At 44.6% G+C, this 16,903-nt stretch overlaps 2 protein-coding genes across 2 annotated transcripts in view; one reads left to right on the forward strand and one right to left on the reverse strand.

Annotated features, from left to right (window-relative positions):
* Nucleotides 1-628: 628 nt before the first annotated feature.
* Nucleotides 629-12,516, reverse strand: LOC142001052 (uncharacterized). The gene is made up of 4 exons (XM_074975903.1): nt 12,399-12,516; nt 9,907-10,040; nt 7,959-8,859; nt 629-2,769 (listed from the first exon to the last, which is right to left on the reverse strand). The coding sequence occupies exons 1-4, from the start codon at nt 12,443-12,445 to the stop codon at nt 2,604-2,606; spliced, it is 1,248 nt and encodes a 415-aa protein (XP_074832004.1). The 5' UTR covers nt 12,446-12,516; the 3' UTR covers nt 629-2,603.
* Nucleotides 12,517-12,813: 297 nt separating this feature from the next.
* Nucleotides 12,814-16,903, forward strand: part of ATAD3A (ATPase family AAA domain containing 3A) — a 76,556-nt gene continuing 72,466 nt past the window's right edge. The window contains exons 1-5 of the mRNA XM_075018175.1: nt 12,814-13,093; nt 14,370-14,446; nt 14,952-15,053; nt 16,038-16,097; nt 16,787-16,856. Of these exons, the coding sequence (XP_074874276.1) occupies nt 12,874-13,093; nt 14,370-14,446; nt 14,952-15,053; nt 16,038-16,097; nt 16,787-16,856 (529 nt within the window). The 5' untranslated portion in view covers nt 12,814-12,873. The remainder of the gene's footprint in view (nt 13,094-14,369; nt 14,447-14,951; nt 15,054-16,037; nt 16,098-16,786; nt 16,857-16,903) is intronic.

A 16,903-nucleotide genomic window follows, 5' to 3' on the forward strand; every position in this document is an offset into this window, starting at 1 on the left:
GCAGACACACATAAAAGCATATTGCATTGTTTATAGAGAGCAGCCAGACTCTTGCTCACTCTCTCGACAGAAGGGCCAACTGGAAGCACAGCAGACAGGGCTGCCCAGTGTCCTGGAAAGGCTGTCTGTTGATTCTAAGTGACTGACAGATCTATCGCACAATCAAACTATATCATTGTCTTTACCCACCAAGCAAAAATCACTTTACAAAGAAGGGTAAACCTCCTTATCCCCATTTTACAAAAAAGAACACTGAGGGGCTACGTCTACACTAGCCCCAAACTACGAAATGGCCACGCAAATGGCCATTTCGAAGTTTACTAACGAAGCGCTGAAATGCATATTCAGTGCTTCATTAGCATGCGGGCGGCTGCGGCACTTCAAAATTGACGCGCCTCGCCGCCATTCGGGTCATCCCGACGGGGCTCCTTTTCGAAAGGACCCCGCCTACTTCGAAGTCCCCATCAGCTCATGGGAATAAGGGGACTTCGAAGTAGGCGGGGTCCTTTCGAAAAGGAGCCCCGTCGGGACGAGCTGCACGGCGGCGAGGCGCGTCAATTTCGAAGTGCCGCGGCCGCCGCATGCTAATGAAGCGCTGAATATGCATTTCAGCGCTTCATTAGTAAACTTCGAAATGGCCATTTGTGTGGCCATTTTGAAGTTTGGGGCTAGTGTAGACACGGCCAGGTATAGACAGGCAAAATGACATGCTCATGCTCACACAATCAGTCAGTAGCAGAGCTGAGAAAGAAAAAAACTTTCTTGATGTCCCATCCTGTTCTCTAGCTGCTGGACTGTGCTGTCTACCATGTAAGGATGTTCACTTTTTAGTGCAGCTGTTACTGCTGCTGAGTGGCTGTGGGGATCAGGGAGCGTGGCCCAGTCTTTAAGGTTTTGTGGTTTGGGGTGTTTTTTTTCAGGGGCGGAGAAGGAGAGTTTATCAAAACCAAATGCAATTGTTTGGAGGTTTGTTTGTCCCCCCCACTGAAGTTTTTTAAACTCCAGCCTTCCAGTGCTATTCACAACCCACACAAAGTAGCACTGAAACTGACAGAGGTAGCTTCACGTTCCCACAGAAGTGCAAAAACTAAACTAGGATAAACAGTGGACAAGTCAATTTAGTTTTAAACATTTCAGTTTATCTCAAGGTACTGTTGGGAAAAGGGATGTGATCCATAGCCTAACATGGTAGCTTTCTGCACTATACACTGCAGATCAATGCAACTGTAAATGAACTGTATGGACTTTAATGAAGTCACAGTATTTCAATAGTTCTGTCAGGTTAAAACAGTAGCTTTCCCAGGAGAGGTAAACAACTCTAGCAATTATTGAGATCTCTGGGACAGAATAATGTGGATTTATTTGTCAGACAAAAAATGAGCAGGGGGAGAGAGATGACACTTTTAATTTTCTTTTTTATTCAGGTCCTTCTGGGCTGGTGAAATTAGTCCCTATTCCCAGCTCCCCTCTGTAATGGTTCAGACTATTGTGCTTTCAGTGCAGCAAATAAATTATCTATACTGGATAGCTGAAGTACTCCAAACTAAGGCCTACTTGAGCCCCTCTGTGATGGTTTGCAACGATGAATGGTAATAAGGTTTATTAAAACAATCCATATAGTCTAAGGCCTCTGATGGAAAATTAAAAATGTTAATGAGAAGGTTGTTGTTCAAGCAGAATTAATTATATTGTTCAGAGAACAGAGGTGGCTCATCCCTGGACCAGCAGCATGTAAATTGTGTAAATAATGGACGCTGCAGGCTAAAATCTTCAAAATAAGCCAATGCATCAGCCTGCCGTTGTTTTGGTTTCATGTAGCACAAAAATGCTAACATGTATGTCGCTGCAGGAAGCAGTCTGCTTTTTGTTTGTGGCTGTACCTAGGTAGCTTGGTGGTTTTGGAATACTCTCCTTGGCAGCAGTTAATTACAGAAGGGATTAAAGGAAAAAATGAAAATGGCAAAAAGAGCAGAGACTCACTCTAAAATGGCCCTGTGATGGACACAAGTGTTGAAAAGAAAGGATGCCAGCAGTGGGAAGGCTGAACAAATGCTGTCCTGGTATTTATCAACATGTCCAAGCCAGTCAATGCCATATTTTGCACTTTTCATCATCTTACGCTGCAGGGTCTGACAGCTAGGGCTTTAGGTCTGTGCCAGATGTCCTCATTATAGGCCAGCCTTTCCCTTCACTTTTCCTTTGCTTCAAGCCTTTCTCTGCCACCTTGTTAAAAGGTTCTTTACACGGCAAGTAAGTTGATTAGTGAGAGTTCCTTGTAGGGTAAAATTTCCCCTATGTGTAGAGGCTGGCCTATAGCACTGAGGTGAATAGCATTAGTGACTTAGTCTGTTGTTGCTTATAATAATGAGCCAGATAATCAATTTAGTCTGTTGTTACTTATAATAATCAGCAAAGAAGTAGTGAAGATACCCTGAGGAGGAACAGTACCTTTGGTAACTGGATCTAAAGAATTCTCCTCTCCACCATCTAGTTTCCTCTTCAGTAACCGCGCATGGGCCTCCCAGGACTCACGGACTGGAGTCTCCGATTGCATCTCCTCCCTGCAGACGTTAGGTGGAGTTCTTCCAGTGAATTTTTGTTACTTAGAGAGAGTGCAGGTGAGCAGATTTCAAATGCTGTTGAAATTCCTTAGACATTGACACTAGCTCCTGCTTATAGTTTGATACAGACTGAATGTCTTGGCTGTTCCTCAGCAATGCGTTATTCTTGTGGGCTTCATAATGAAACTGAGAGTTCTTCATTTCATACCTAGAAAAGAGAAGCAGCAACACTAGACAGTCTCTGAGACGAGAATAACAATAAAGCCATAGGGAGCAGGCACCACATAAATGAACATAAATGGTTCTTTCCCAAACATCCCCTTTCCTCTGGATTTTTCCTTCTATCCCCAAATCTTCCAAGCACTGATCTCAGCTCAGCCAGTGTGAAAGACATGAAAAAGCAGCATTACCTTTTGTATCTGTGATTCTCCACCCAATATACAAACTTATCTGATGCCCAGACCTGGAAAAGATCTAACCTCAGCCTCACATATCTGTCTGCAGGGAATGTTGCCTCTCCAGTGCCTCACCTCTCTCTCTTGGATGTCCTATGACTTCCTGGTGGGATGCATAGGGTACTCTGTGCCATCATCCCTGCTGGTGATGAGACAGAGCTGTACACGACACTGGAGTAAAGGCAGTTCATTAAGTCTACGGGAAGCCTAAGTTGCTACAAACCTGCCCTGGGCAGGATCCAATTTAGGAAGATGGTATAGAGCCCTCAAGGGATGCAGCACACAAGTCACTATTGGACATTCAGGACCAAGTGACTGTCAGTCTAGAAAACTCTTTTAAGAGGCTCAGTAGTAATATACTTCCCACTATCTATCCAGATACAAAATAGGCCCACATGGCTGAGGTCCTCGAGTACTTCCCATTGCATTAAAAACAACAGTACGTTCCCTCCTGCTTTGTGGACATTTAGGCTTGGTCTACACTAGGCAGGTAAGTCGACTGCAAATTTGCAATTCTTGCTACAGCAATTGTGTAACTAAAATCAACTTATCTGGAATCGACTTAGCTGGTCATCCACACAGAGGGAATTTGATGAAGAGTTTCTCCTGTTGACCACCGTTACTCTTTACAATATTTCTACCAGGCATGTGAAATCAGAGTCCAAAAGATCGCTCTCCCACACAGTCTAGACATACCCTAAGACTGGGCCTTCACTCTTTAGCAAACACTGACTTCTTCTCATGAACTAGCCCCCAGCCCCTGTGTCCCATTTCTCCTGGAATACAGGCAGGACCTTCCATGACTGTTAGCATATCAATGCTTCACACTTGTGGGTTTGTTAGTTACCTTGTGCTCCCTCTGCTGGTTGAATAGCAGCTCTTACATTTTCAGAACCCGGCCCCAATCTGCACCCACCACGAGTGTATGCACACGTCCAGTTGGGCTCACAATACTGGGCCTTGCAGAGGCCAAGGTCAGAAGCCTTAGTCCTGAGAAGATTAGCTTGATTTCAGAGAGATGATGAAGTATTTCTGAAGCTCTACCATGAATTGAGAAGCTGTTTCTTCACCAGACAATATATGCAGAAGCAGCCATTGAGTTTTAAGCTAACCTGGACCCAAGCACCTTTTTTTAACTTGAAGAAACTCAGCCTACAGCCTGGCCACTTGGCCAATCCACAGGGTTGAGGATTTGCACTTACCACTTTGGCTTTGGACCCCGAGTTCGCTCCAGTTCTTGCTGCCTTTTCAGTTCTAACAACCATTCTTCCTCCACCCGCAGGCGCTGCAGCCTGAGCTGAGCCAGCTCCTTCTGATAGGGGGACATTTCGATCAGGGATCTCCCGACAGCACCCTCTGCAAGAGTCTGCAAAAACCTGATCGACCGACAAGAATGAGCCCGTGCATTTCTAGAACCTGCCCTAACTGATTTTCAAAGGGCTCAATATTTTCTGAAAATCTGAACTCTTTAAGGTGGCTCTCACTGAGCACCCAAAATTACTAGAGTCTCCCCACCCTCATGTGATTTTTCCAGACAAAGGAATAGGGGACATCTGCTGTGGAGGGTGATGCAGAGTCTGAGGACTGAAGTGCTGGAAGATTGACATCCCTACTAGATGGAGTTAAAGGTATGTCACGTTTACACTGTTCAAGCAGTTAGGTGTGTCTCTGAGTCAAGAAGTACAACATTTGATGTTAGAAGCTTTAACTTTCCATTTCCCGGGTTCTGTGTAAGTCTGTGGTGCATAAAACAATCTTGACTCACACATCATGGGGTGTGTGTGTGTATGTGTGTGTGCGCGCACATGCGCGTATACATAAAGCACAAGATGAGTATAACTGCTGTTTAACAAAAGTAATCATTCACAAATTACTGATCTTAAAAAAAAATAGTTAGCCCCTCCACAGACATTGGTGACAGGATCTTGAGACAGATTTAGCCAACTGGTTCATTTTATCATTCATGAATTGTGTGTTGTGCAATGCTATGATTAAAACAACATGTTAGGTGACAATCATTCTGTGCTAAATAGACTTAAGTTGTAGGATTACATAAGTATAAGATTGATCAGTATTTAGTAAGACTGCCCAGAAATTAAAAATTATGATTTAATCATCTAATTAAAATTAATTGTGATTAATTGCACAATTGACAATGTTATCTCCTGTATATGTAAACAAACTTGTTGGCTTAGTGATTGGCTGAACAAGACTTAGGACAGAGCAGGCTTGTAGACTGTAAAGTTTTACATTGTTTTGGTTTTGAGTACAGTTTATGTAATAAAACTACAGTAATAAACTGCACTTTCAAAATAAAGAGATTGCACTACAGTACTTGTATGAAATGAAAAATACTATTTTTTATAATTTTTACAGTGCAAATATTTGTAAGAAAATATAAGTGAGCAGTGTACACTTTGTATTCTGTGCTGTAATTGAAATCAATATATTTGGAAATGTAGACAAACTTCTACAAGATCAATAAATTTCAACCGGTATTCTATTTTTTAACAAGAGTGATTAAAACTGAGATTAACGGAAATCAATTTTTAATCATGATTAATTTGACTTAATCATGTAAATCAACAGGGATTAATTGACAACTCTACTATTTAGAAGTGATAAGTAGGAATTAAATATTTAAGTAAGTAAATCTGAGACACCAGGTACACAGACTTGTGCCCGTAAAATGTCAGCTTAGCCTTACCAGTTCACAGGCTTAAAATATGTTTGACATAACTAAGTGATCTAAAAACGGCCCTATGCCACAAGATTATGGAAAAGCATGTACTGAGGGGTGGTACTGTACTGTGAAAAGTTAGCTGTAAGAGTAATTTCTGACTACAAGACATCCAGTGGTAACATAGTGCCCTTGCTAACCGCATTTGCTCAACCCCTCCGACAGAGACAAACACCTACAGGATCTCTACCAAGCATTCTTGAAACTGCAATACCCACCTGAGGAAGTGAAAAAACAGATCAACAGAGCCAGACGTGTGCCACGAAGCCTCTTACTACAGGACAAGCCCAAGAGGGAAATCAACAGAACACCACTAGCCATCACCTACAGTCCTCAGCTAAAACCTCTACAGCGCATCATCAGGGATTTACAACCCATCCTGGACAAGGATCCCCCACTTTCACAGGCCTTGGGAGGCAGACCAGTCCTTGCCCACAGACAACCTGCCAACCTGAAGCAAATCCTAACCAGCAACTATACACCACACCACAGTCACTCTAACTCAGGGACCCATCCATGCAACAAACCTCATTGCCAGCTCTGCCCACATATCTACACCAGCAGCACCATTACAGGACCTAACCAGATCAGCCACACCATCGTGGGTTCATTCAGCTGCACATCTACCAATATAATTTATGCCATCATCTGCCAGCAATGCCCCTCTGCTATATACATCGGACAAACCGGACAGTCTCTACGTAAAAGAATAAACGCACACAAATCAGACACCAGAAATGGCAATATACAAAAACCCGTAGGAGAGCACTTCAATCTCCCAGGCCACACAGTAGCAGACTTAAAAGTAGCTGTCCTACAGCAAAGAAATTCAGGACCAGACTCCAAAGAGAAATTTCTGAGCTACAATTCATCTGCAAATTCAACACCCTCAACTCAGGCTTAAACAAAGACTGCGAATGGCTGGCTAAATACAGAAGCAGCTTCCCCTCCCTTGGTGTTCACACCTCCAGATCAACTGCTGGTAGTAAGCCTCACCCTTGCTGACTGAGCTAACCTTGTTATCCCCACCCTTGCTCTGGCTTATTTATACCTGGCCCTGCAGATTTCCAAGACCAGCATCTGATGAAGTGAGTCTGTGCTCACGAAAGCTCATGCTCAAAACTTTTCTGTTAGTCTATAAGGTGCCACAGGACCCTTCATTGCTGTTACAGATCCAGACTAACACGGCTACCCCTCTGATACTTGATAGTGCCCTTGGTGGCCCATGTTAGAACAACATGCATCACTGCTAATGGGAATTAAAAAAGCTACCAACAAGCTATGAATGATGGCGGGAGGGGGGAACAGAAATTCTTGGGGGCACAATACCAATAAGGAAAAGAGGGTGGATACCTGCATGCTCATGCACAGCATGTGGGTGGAGTTGGAATCATAAGATAAAAGTTCCCAGACTGGAAACATGAGTCCCCTAAAGGAAACTCCAGCAGGCACCATCCCTTTACTGATGCTCAAAGGCCAAGACATTCATCAGACCCTCAGAACATCGTTAAGGGGACAGGTATGATTCTGTTTCTAACTTTGGTCACAGTCTTTATTGAACTTTTATATGCCTGGATACCCATAACTTTAATTGTACCTTTAATAAAAACTTATAAAACAGACTAGACCTTGTACTTGTGAATGTGTGTGTGGTCACTAAGCTTGGTCTTTACGTGTACCTGCAGGCTCTAAATCTGAAGCAAATAACAGAAGTGATTTTTGCTCTTTTGAGCTTGAAACTGCAGCCACTAGAGCTGAACCCACGGTGCTGAAACGTGTTACTAAATTCACTTTAATTAAAACAGGCCACAGAGGTGGCATTACATTAAAAGCTACAATAAATTTTTTTTAAAAAAAAGCTACAATAAAACTCTGTATGAGCAAGATACAAATACAAAATACAAGGTTCCTACCTTAAACACTACAATAAAATTCTTGGCTTCGGTTTTGGGACTGATCCAAAATCCATTTCAAGTCAAATGGAAAGACTCCAAGTGGCTCTGGATGACACCCTCAGGTAACAAATTCAAAACCAAATTACAATGTAGCTTGTGAATACAACCTACTTTCTTCCATGTGAAAAAACCAGTGTGAAATGTGGACCAAAGTTACATGAGACAGTTATCTAGTAAAATGCTCTATATTCACACTCACAGGAAGAACTCACGCAAAGCATGAATCTCCCCACAAGCCTGTTCTTACCTTTCATTAATCTCCTGAGCTGTTGGTGAGGATATTGCAGTGGAAGGCAGACTGTAAGGGCTCCAGGAATAGCTCACTGTTCCCCTTGTATTCATCCTGGCTGGAGTACAGGACCTGGCAGCTAGGGCTCCTGGTTTGTGTATTCTCGATCGTGATTGTCTGGTTGAAGCCGTCTTTTTTCTGCTGTATCTGGACCTGCCAAAGTTTGGTGGAGGCTGGGCACAGGCATTTGCTTTAGCAGAATTTGGTCTCCAGATGGGCCTTGGTGACTGTGAGCGAGATCTTAGCCATCGGGTTCTTTTGGGAGCTGGAGAGAATGAACGGGATCGGTTGGTCCCAGAATGATCCAGAGAGAGGGACCTGCCTCTGTCTAAGGGAGAAGTGACCCTCTCAGGAGAGCGATCCCGCACTGGGATTTTAGGGGGCAACAATGACCTGACTCCAATCACATGAGGAGCACCAAGCTTCAGTGGGAAGGACTCTGTATGTGCAAGATCCATTGATGGCAAATAGTTCCTACTTGCAATCTCACTCCCCAGGAGCCCTGGCACACGGTTGACAGGTGACGTGGAGAACGTCGGAAGGCCTAAGCTTGTCAGTGCTGGATACTCTCCCAGTGGTTTGACTAGATGTCTTGGGCTCAAAAACCACTCTGATTCTCCAGATTGCTTTAGTAAATGTCCAGAGTCTGCCTCTCCATAGGACCCATTATGAACTGTTGGCCACAAAGAATTGAAGGTGCTTGAGCTGACTGTAGTGCCAGAATCTATGCCATAGTCTTGATCAGGGTCAAAACTCAAACTTGAGGCCAAGCTGTCTACCTGAACTCTGAGTTTCCGCAAACTTTGTTCTAAGTCATCGATGCTGGGACTCTCCTCTATATATGGAGACAAGTTGGTTTCTAGGTGGGAAAAAGTGTATTTATTTAGGAAATGCTATTAATTATACTTGTAGATTGCTCTGCATTATCAATGGCTATTGTTAGCACAGTGCAGAAATAACACTGATTAGCATAGGTTCTTCTGTCAAAGGATCTCACAGCACTTTACAAATTAAGCTTCACAGCCCCATAGAGATAGAAGAATTATACTATGTCCTATATATACTGTGCCACACCGCTCTACCCTTAAGGTGTGGATGTCATACAGTGTGTTATAAATAAGACAATCAGGGATAAGTTTTGGGCAGATGAGAACTGACCATCGAAAAACCTGGATGAGATGTAGCTATTTTAAGGATAACTACTGCTACTTGGGGATTATTCCCATTTTAAAGCACTATTACCATCATAATTGTAGCAGAGAATATGGCCGAATAATTTTACCTCTCCAGGATTTTCATTCCAAAAGACCCCAAAGCACTGAGAACACTAATTACGGACTATAACATTTACTACTGCAAGTGGTTGCCATGATCTCTGTGGGAGTACTTATCGAAGAAAGCACTAGGCTCAGCAGTCACTATTTGCAGGAACAGGCCCTACTTACAGAATGGATGAAATACAGTCATGTTTGTCTGTCATAAGCGAATTTAGGTTTGTCAGTCCTGATGTTCAGCCCCCAACCCACATCATCTTTTCCTGTAAAAAGCTCCATTTTTCAACTAGATACAAAATACAGAGAAGACTGAGTTCACACTTAATGCTATTTTAAATCCTTTGCTCTCATTTTACATTTAAAATTTCTGTATTTTGTGTATTTATGATACATACAGCTAAATATGACTGATGTTATTTGAACAGCAGTCCTCTATGGCTTAAAGTTGTCCTCATCATGATGTGATTAATGCTGGTAAGCTCCATTGGCTTCAATGCATTTATTCCTGATTAACACTAACTTTAAACCTGAATGGGGTCGAGAAGCTTTTCCAAATGATAAGATATACTATGTAAAAAGAAAGCGTCCACTGTCAAAGGGATGACTTCATCATGATTTAGCTTGTATCCTACCAATTTGTTTTTTAAATAATGAAGTTCCTTCCCCGTTGCTGTGCAGTGTCTGGCTCTTTTCTAGTCCTTTGAGGCGCTGATGGTTAGTCGTAGTAGCTTTCTGGGTGCTGCTAAGGAATTTGTTTGGCTTCTCTCTGTAAAGGAAAAAAAACCAAAAAAATTTAGCATTGTGGTTTTTAATTCAATTTAGTTACAGGTTTTGTATATGTTTGTGTTATACTTGAAATTGATGGGAAGAGTCAACTGTAGTCTAACTATGCATAATAGTCTCTATTCAGCTGCAAACTACATTTAACACAAGCTCTGGCAATGGCAGCCTCCCAGGGAATTTCAGCTCTGAAGTAGATCGTTATTGTGGAAACTGAAAGACAGAACCAAACGCAAATTGTTTCCTTTCACTTACACCAATGTAAATTATTAGGAACTTAATTTAAGTCAATGGGATGGAAATGGTGAAAAGCCAGTTAGCTGAGAGCAGTCTGGATTACTCGGAACCTAGAATATTTGGGCTTTTTTCATTGTTTTTGTTTCTCAGCTCTCAAAATAATTTTCAGTCACTCCAAGCGCAACTAGTATTGCTAGCTGTGATTTATTTATTTTGTCTGTTATATCCAGGAAACTTTTTTAAAAGTGTTTTTAAAGTGAACATAAACACAAATAGCACCTCCAGTGACACAAGCTAAAATAAATATTATGAAGACAGTCAAGCCTCAAGCTTACAGGTATAAGCTGATAAGTAGACGTTTTATTAGTGATGTTTTTCATTCCTCAAACATTTTCTTCAGTTACTAGATTTCAGCTGTCTTTTCCTGTGCTGTAGGAACTGGGACATTAGAGTAAAAACACCATTGGTCTGTCTAGCAAAAGTGTGAGGCTCTAATCTAGACACTAAAAGAAACCCTGCTCATTATTGATACAGGTTGAACCTCTCTAGTCGGGTACCCTGGGGACTTGACCAGTGCTAAATCAGAGAATTTGCCAAACCACCTGACTTCATTTTTGTCCAGCAGCATTACCAGACCTTTTACTGCTTACAGGGCTCTTAGAAGATATTAGGGGTAAATTACAGCTAAATAACAGCACAGAACATGGAGAGCCAGGACTGGTGGCTGTAAATAAACTTTATGGGACTGCAGAAAGGTTGGCCACACCCCTGATAAATATGCATCCAGGTAACTAAAATCATGCCAGACTAGGGAGGTTCAACTGTATGTCTTTACCTTTTGTTGTCATAAATGAGTAGAAGTATTGAAGAATCACTTATTTCTCTTTCAAAACAAAAAGCAGTCAAGTAGCACTTTAAAGACTAGCAAAATAGTCTATTAGGTGAGCTTTTGTGGGACAGACCCACTTCTTCTCACCTAATAAACTATTTTGCTAGTCTTTGAAGTACTACTTGACTGCTTTTTGTTTTGATAGTGTATAGACTAGCACGGCTTCCTCTCTGTTATTTCTCTTTATAAGAGACGATTTCATGATAAATTAATTTTACACCCACTGCTCTCTGTTGCTGGAAAGCAATGGCACTGTAGGAAATAATCACTACAAATCAATTTTCATTAATTCCTGATAGTTTACAGCACATCCTCTCCACTACACTGCAACATAATGTGCATAAGCATCAGAGCAGACGGTGGGAAAGCCCAATGCCTGGATTCAATGCCCGCCCTTGCAGCTAAGCTGCTGTGTGATCTTGGCTAAATCACCTTTCCTCTCTGCACTAGGTTTGTCATCTCTCTCATTTGTACTTCCTTACCTCACTGTGATGCATGTGTAAAGCTGAATTCATTAAGGTGTGCAAAGCACTTTGAGTACCAGGGTTAGAAGCAGCTAGAGAAGGATATTATAATAAAAAGCAGGAAAACCCTTGGGTTCCCACCTTGCACATTCCAATAGGGGCTTCATATCCCCACCTCTCTGGGAGTCATTCTCTGGGAGTTGACCCCTGCTTTGCCTCCTGGGCTCTCTCCCCTTCAGTTCCTGACTCCTTCCTTTGGGAGGTCAGTGTCACCTCCTGAAGGTTCCTACCCCCTCCTGGGTTTGGTCTCCAGGGAAGTCAGTTCCTGGGGTTCAACCCCCTGATGTCCCACCTGTTCCTCCAGAGGGTTCACCCCCTGGAGGTTCCTATCCAGTCCTGGGGGAGGGGTGGCACTTCCCCAAAGTTCCTGATCCCGGGGAGTTAGTTATTGGGGTCTCGCCCTCTCTCCTGGGGGCTTCACTCCCCTGATATCCCCCCCAGTTTCTCCAGAGGGGTCACCCCCTGCGGTTCCTACCATCCTTTCCCCAGGTGGGGGTGTCACGCCCTAGGGTTCCTCCTCGCTTCCCTCCGAGGGGGTCACTCCTGTCTGATTTCACTCCCTCAAGATTTCTACCGCCCTTACCCAAAAGGGGGTCGCCCCTCCCCCCGCTGGGGTCACTGCCTCGGGGATTCCTACCGCCCTTCCACCTGCCGGAGTCCGCAGCCCCGCCCTCGACAATCTGCCTGCCCGTACCTGATGCGGGCTCCGTGTCCTCGCACACCCGGCGCTTTCTCCGCCATGTCCGGAGCCAGCGGCTTTCCCTCCCTAGCGACGCCCCCCAACACTCTCGTTGCTAGGGGGAAGCACCTCCCTCTTTCCTGTCTCTTCTGTCCCGTCTCGCCTCCCATCCGCACCTCGAAGGCCCGCCCCGTGGGAGCTGTCGATAACCAATCGGATTCCTCTTCGGAGCCAGGGCTTCGCGTCCCGCCTCCCGAATCGAGCCAACCGGAAGACGGGGAAGAGATCCCGTGACCGAGGGCGGGCCTCCCCGCGGGGACGTGTTGAAGTCATTCCCGCCGTAACCAATCAGAACTCTCGGGAAGTTTTACGAGCCGGTGAGGCTAGTCTGGCCTGCGCCAATGGGTCCTGGGAGGGCGGTTCCGCGCCTGCGCGCTGCAAGCGGCAGCGGCTCCGCGTGTGGCTGGCTCCCGGCGGTGGTGCGGGCACCATGTCGTGGCTGTTCGGGCTGAACCGCGGCTCTCCGCCCGCGGCGGGCGACTCGGGCCCGAGCGGCACGGGCCTAGCCTTGCCGCCCCCTCCCTCCGCCGGGGGCCCAGCAGCGGGGGATGGAGCCGGGGAACGGCACCCGCCCAAGGACAAATGGAGCAACTTTGACCCCACCGGGCTGGAGCGGGCGGCCAAGGCGGCCAGGGAGCTGGAGGCGTCCCGTGAGTGGCGAGCGCGGCCGGGGGCTGCTGCGGGGCGGGGAGCCGTGGGGCGCGGCCGGGGGCTGCTGGGAGTGGGGGCAGAGCGGGGGGTGCTGGCGGCGCGGGGGAGAGACGTGGGGCGCTGCTAAGTGTAAATGCTCCATGGCAGGGCCGATGGCAAACTGGCTGTGACTGATGCTTGGGCCCGTGATGGCGAGGGCCCGGCCGGGGGATCCCTGCCAGGTTTGTGGGGTGCTGGTCCCGTTGCCGCGGCTATGAGTTTAGAGCTGGTGAAGGGTGCGGTGGGGAGCTGAATTTGCCCTTTGCCCCCGTGCCAGGCCCAATGTGGTCCGCCGTTGAAATCCATCTGGATGGCACTGGGGGGCAACGTGGTGCGGTGGTACATGTCGCTGGCTGCCGGGTAGCGTGGTAGTTGGTCCCAAAGCCGGTACGGGGCAGGCAGCGCCTCCTCGAGGTCGCTCGCTAAATGTGCCTCAGTCTTGCTCTGGGTGCACTTTTTCTGTGAAGTGAAGAGAGTATTGTCTGGGCGACCCTGTCAGTTCTTTTCACCTCCTGAGATTGCTGGTGTTAGTCCTGCTGATGGCAGCTGTGTTATAAACTGGGTTGAGTCCCTCCACCGGTTGAACTTACACGGGGTAACCAGGTGCTATTAGCTACTAATAACCTTCTGCAACTTCTGACTTGCCTCCGTTTCAGATCTATGACTTAAAAGTGACTGACTCTGTATCTTGTGTGTAGTCCCTTCATTTCCATTCGTGCTTTTGGTTCAGCATCTCATTATGATAAAGTGAAATTAACAGGTTATAAAGCATGCACTTTTGAGCCCTGAAATATTCTTTTTTGAGAAACAAAATAGCAATGAAATAGTTTTGATCTTCCTTAGCATAAGGCTGGGGAGCATTTGAGGGTGATAAATGTTCCTGTCCAGAAATAAGGGGGCTCAACAAATGTGCAGAACATAATACATAAAATAGATTTCTTGAAAGCCTTCCATGCCTTGTAGCTTCTTTAAAGGTAGGGAAAAATAGTTGGAGTTGGCAGCTGCTTTCAGGCAGCTCTTGCACATGATTACATCAAGCAATCACTTGTTCAATGCCCTTTTGACATTTTGCTCTCACGTGACTATCTTTAAAATGCCTAGAATGTGTGTTCTCTGGGTAGAAGACTTCCATTTCTAGAACGAAATGGATGACATCTTTCACCAGCACTGTTTGCTTGGAAAAAATGAGATCTAATACTACAGAAACAAGTTCTTAAACAATGTTATTGATTTCAGGTCATGCAAAAGAGGCTCTTAGTCTTGCTCAGATGCAGGAACATACATTGCAGCTGGAACAGCAGTCCAAAATTAAGGTATGTTAAGCCTCAGGATCAAATTCATGCCTACTGCATCTCTGCTGACTTCATTGGATGAATTTGGCCATCAGTGTCTAGCACTGCCTAGAATATTTTGATTTGTTCTCATGCAGAGACGACCACTTGTAGCACACTACTTTTCCCTTCATTTTCATTGCTTCACGTAACTTATAAATTAAAAAAAAGTCTGGAAATACAGCATTGCAGCTGGACTAATTTCTGCTCTTTTACAGGGTTTGTGTCCATGCTGAGTACTTGCAGTGTCTTGTGGGTGATGCTATAGTCCCCAGAATATCATTTTAGCCACAGTGATAATAGATGTGTATCTACCCCATACTCCACTTGTGGTATCTGAGCCTCTAATATGATCCCTGATCTTAATACTTCATTTCCCCCACTGAGGAACAGAAAACTGGAAAAACTTTTGAAGAATCTGATAGTCATTTTTTATCCTTTTGGCAGCTTTTGTGTTGAGCTGACCTATGCTAATTTTTTCTCATAGGAATATGAAGCGGCCATTGAACAGCTGAAGAATGAACAGATACGGGTACAGGCAGATGAGAGAAGAAAAACACTAAATGAAGAAACCAGACAGCATCAAGCAGTAAGGAAACTTGGGGAATCCAGCAGATGTGAGGCCTGGCATGTTTCCCATTCCAACTAGCAACATACACCATGGCATACTTATTCATTTACACCTGCTATTCTCTACCTGGGACTGATGTCCCTATGGAGACTACATCCCCAGATGAATCTGCCTCATTCCCCAGCTCTTCTGTTCCCTTGATGCTGACTTACATCTCTGCTTTTAGCAGACCTTCAGGCAAGCTGGTCCAGTAGATTGGACCAGTTCCTACGCTCTGCTTTTGAATCATGTTAAAGTGTTGCAGAAATTGGTGTAAAACATTCAGGGTTGCATCCTTGCTCGCATGTGTAAGTCATGGTATGAGAAGACTTGAAAACTACTGGCTTACGCAGCATTTCTGTTAACTGGTCAGTGAGTGCATCCTAAACTATTTGTCATGCCACCTCAGGTTGCCTCTAATTTTCTCTGTTTCTCTTAAGCCTTCTGGAATCTAGCCCTTGGAAGGAGATCTCGGGAGATTACCATCTAGAAAAGAAAAATCAGTTTGTCAAATTCTGGGTTATCAGCTCTGTCTTTTGACAGGATGCGCCAATGGGTAGTAACAGCTCTTGGGAGAGTGATGCTAAAGTTGAGGAAATGCAGTTCAACTCTCGTTCTGATGGCTGACAAACTGGTTTGTTTTTTTTTAAAGGTCCAACATCCTTGCTATTTGCTGAAAACATGCTTCATCCCTGGTGAAAGCAAAGATTTCCCAATGCTGTGAAGTATTCATCATTGATCCTGTTTTCTCATGTATCATACCTTAAAGCTCCTTCTGCCCTACACCTTCAGCATCAGAGAGCTTTTTTGACTTTAGGACTGATTGTCTCACACAGTAACAGTGTTGTATTTCAAATTCTGATCTCCTTTTCCTCATTTATTCCAAGTCTTGTTGCTGATTGATTGGAGCAGGCTTATTCTTGTGTTCTTAATGTTCATACATTCCCTCTTCTCTATTTGAAGAGGGCCCAATATCAGGACAAGCTGGCAAGACAGCGCTATGAAGACCAGCTGCGACAGCAGGTAAGGTGATCTGTCTTCTAAAACTGCTGAGAGCCTAGTCAATCTAATTTCCATGACCAGCATCTGAGGAAGTGAGACTTTGCTCACAAAAGCTCATGCTCAAAACTTTTCTGTTGGTCCGTAAGGTGCCACAGGACCCTTCATTGCTGTAGTCAATCTAAGTTAACTTCTCTAGGAACAATGATGCTAAATTCTGCTCCATTCTCGTGTCCCAGTGACTGATGCTATATACCACTGATGGGAGGACTTAGGTGTTTTGGGTTTTTTTTTTGGCAAAGCCATAGGCTTGCCATGTTCCCAACCTAGTAACAGAGCGGTAGCTGTGTCAGTCTGTATCTTCACAAAACAAAAATGTCCTGCAGTCTTTGTTAGTCTTTAAAGTGCTACACCAGCCCAGTAAGTTTGAGTGTGGTGCAAAAACAACTGACTGCAAGTAGAACAAAGGAGCAAGAAATAGCTGGGAGAACATGAGATCCTGAATATGATTCTTCAGGGAGTGTGGCAGGGAGCGGAACACTTAAGAATTAAGTACTGTTTATTTCAGAGCACTTGTAATGTTTGTCTGCATGTGTATGAAGTTGATTGGTGAACTTAAAACAGCTAGTGTGCAAGAGAACTAGTGGTTTTTCATGTTCCAATTTTGCCTCTTCTCCCAACCTCATTCATCTTCTGATGTGATCTCTTCTTAGCAACTACTTAATGAAGAGAACTTGAGGAAGCAGGAGGAATCTGTGCAGAAGCAGGAAGCAATGAGACGAGGTAATGTCAGATTTCAGTTCCCCCTTTTGGTTGGGAACTGAATGGAA

Source organism: Carettochelys insculpta, chromosome 23 (genome assembly GCF_033958435.1).
Source record: "Carettochelys insculpta isolate YL-2023 chromosome 23, ASM3395843v1, whole genome shotgun sequence".
Lineage (NCBI taxonomy): Eukaryota > Metazoa > Chordata > Testudines > Carettochelyidae > Carettochelys > Carettochelys insculpta.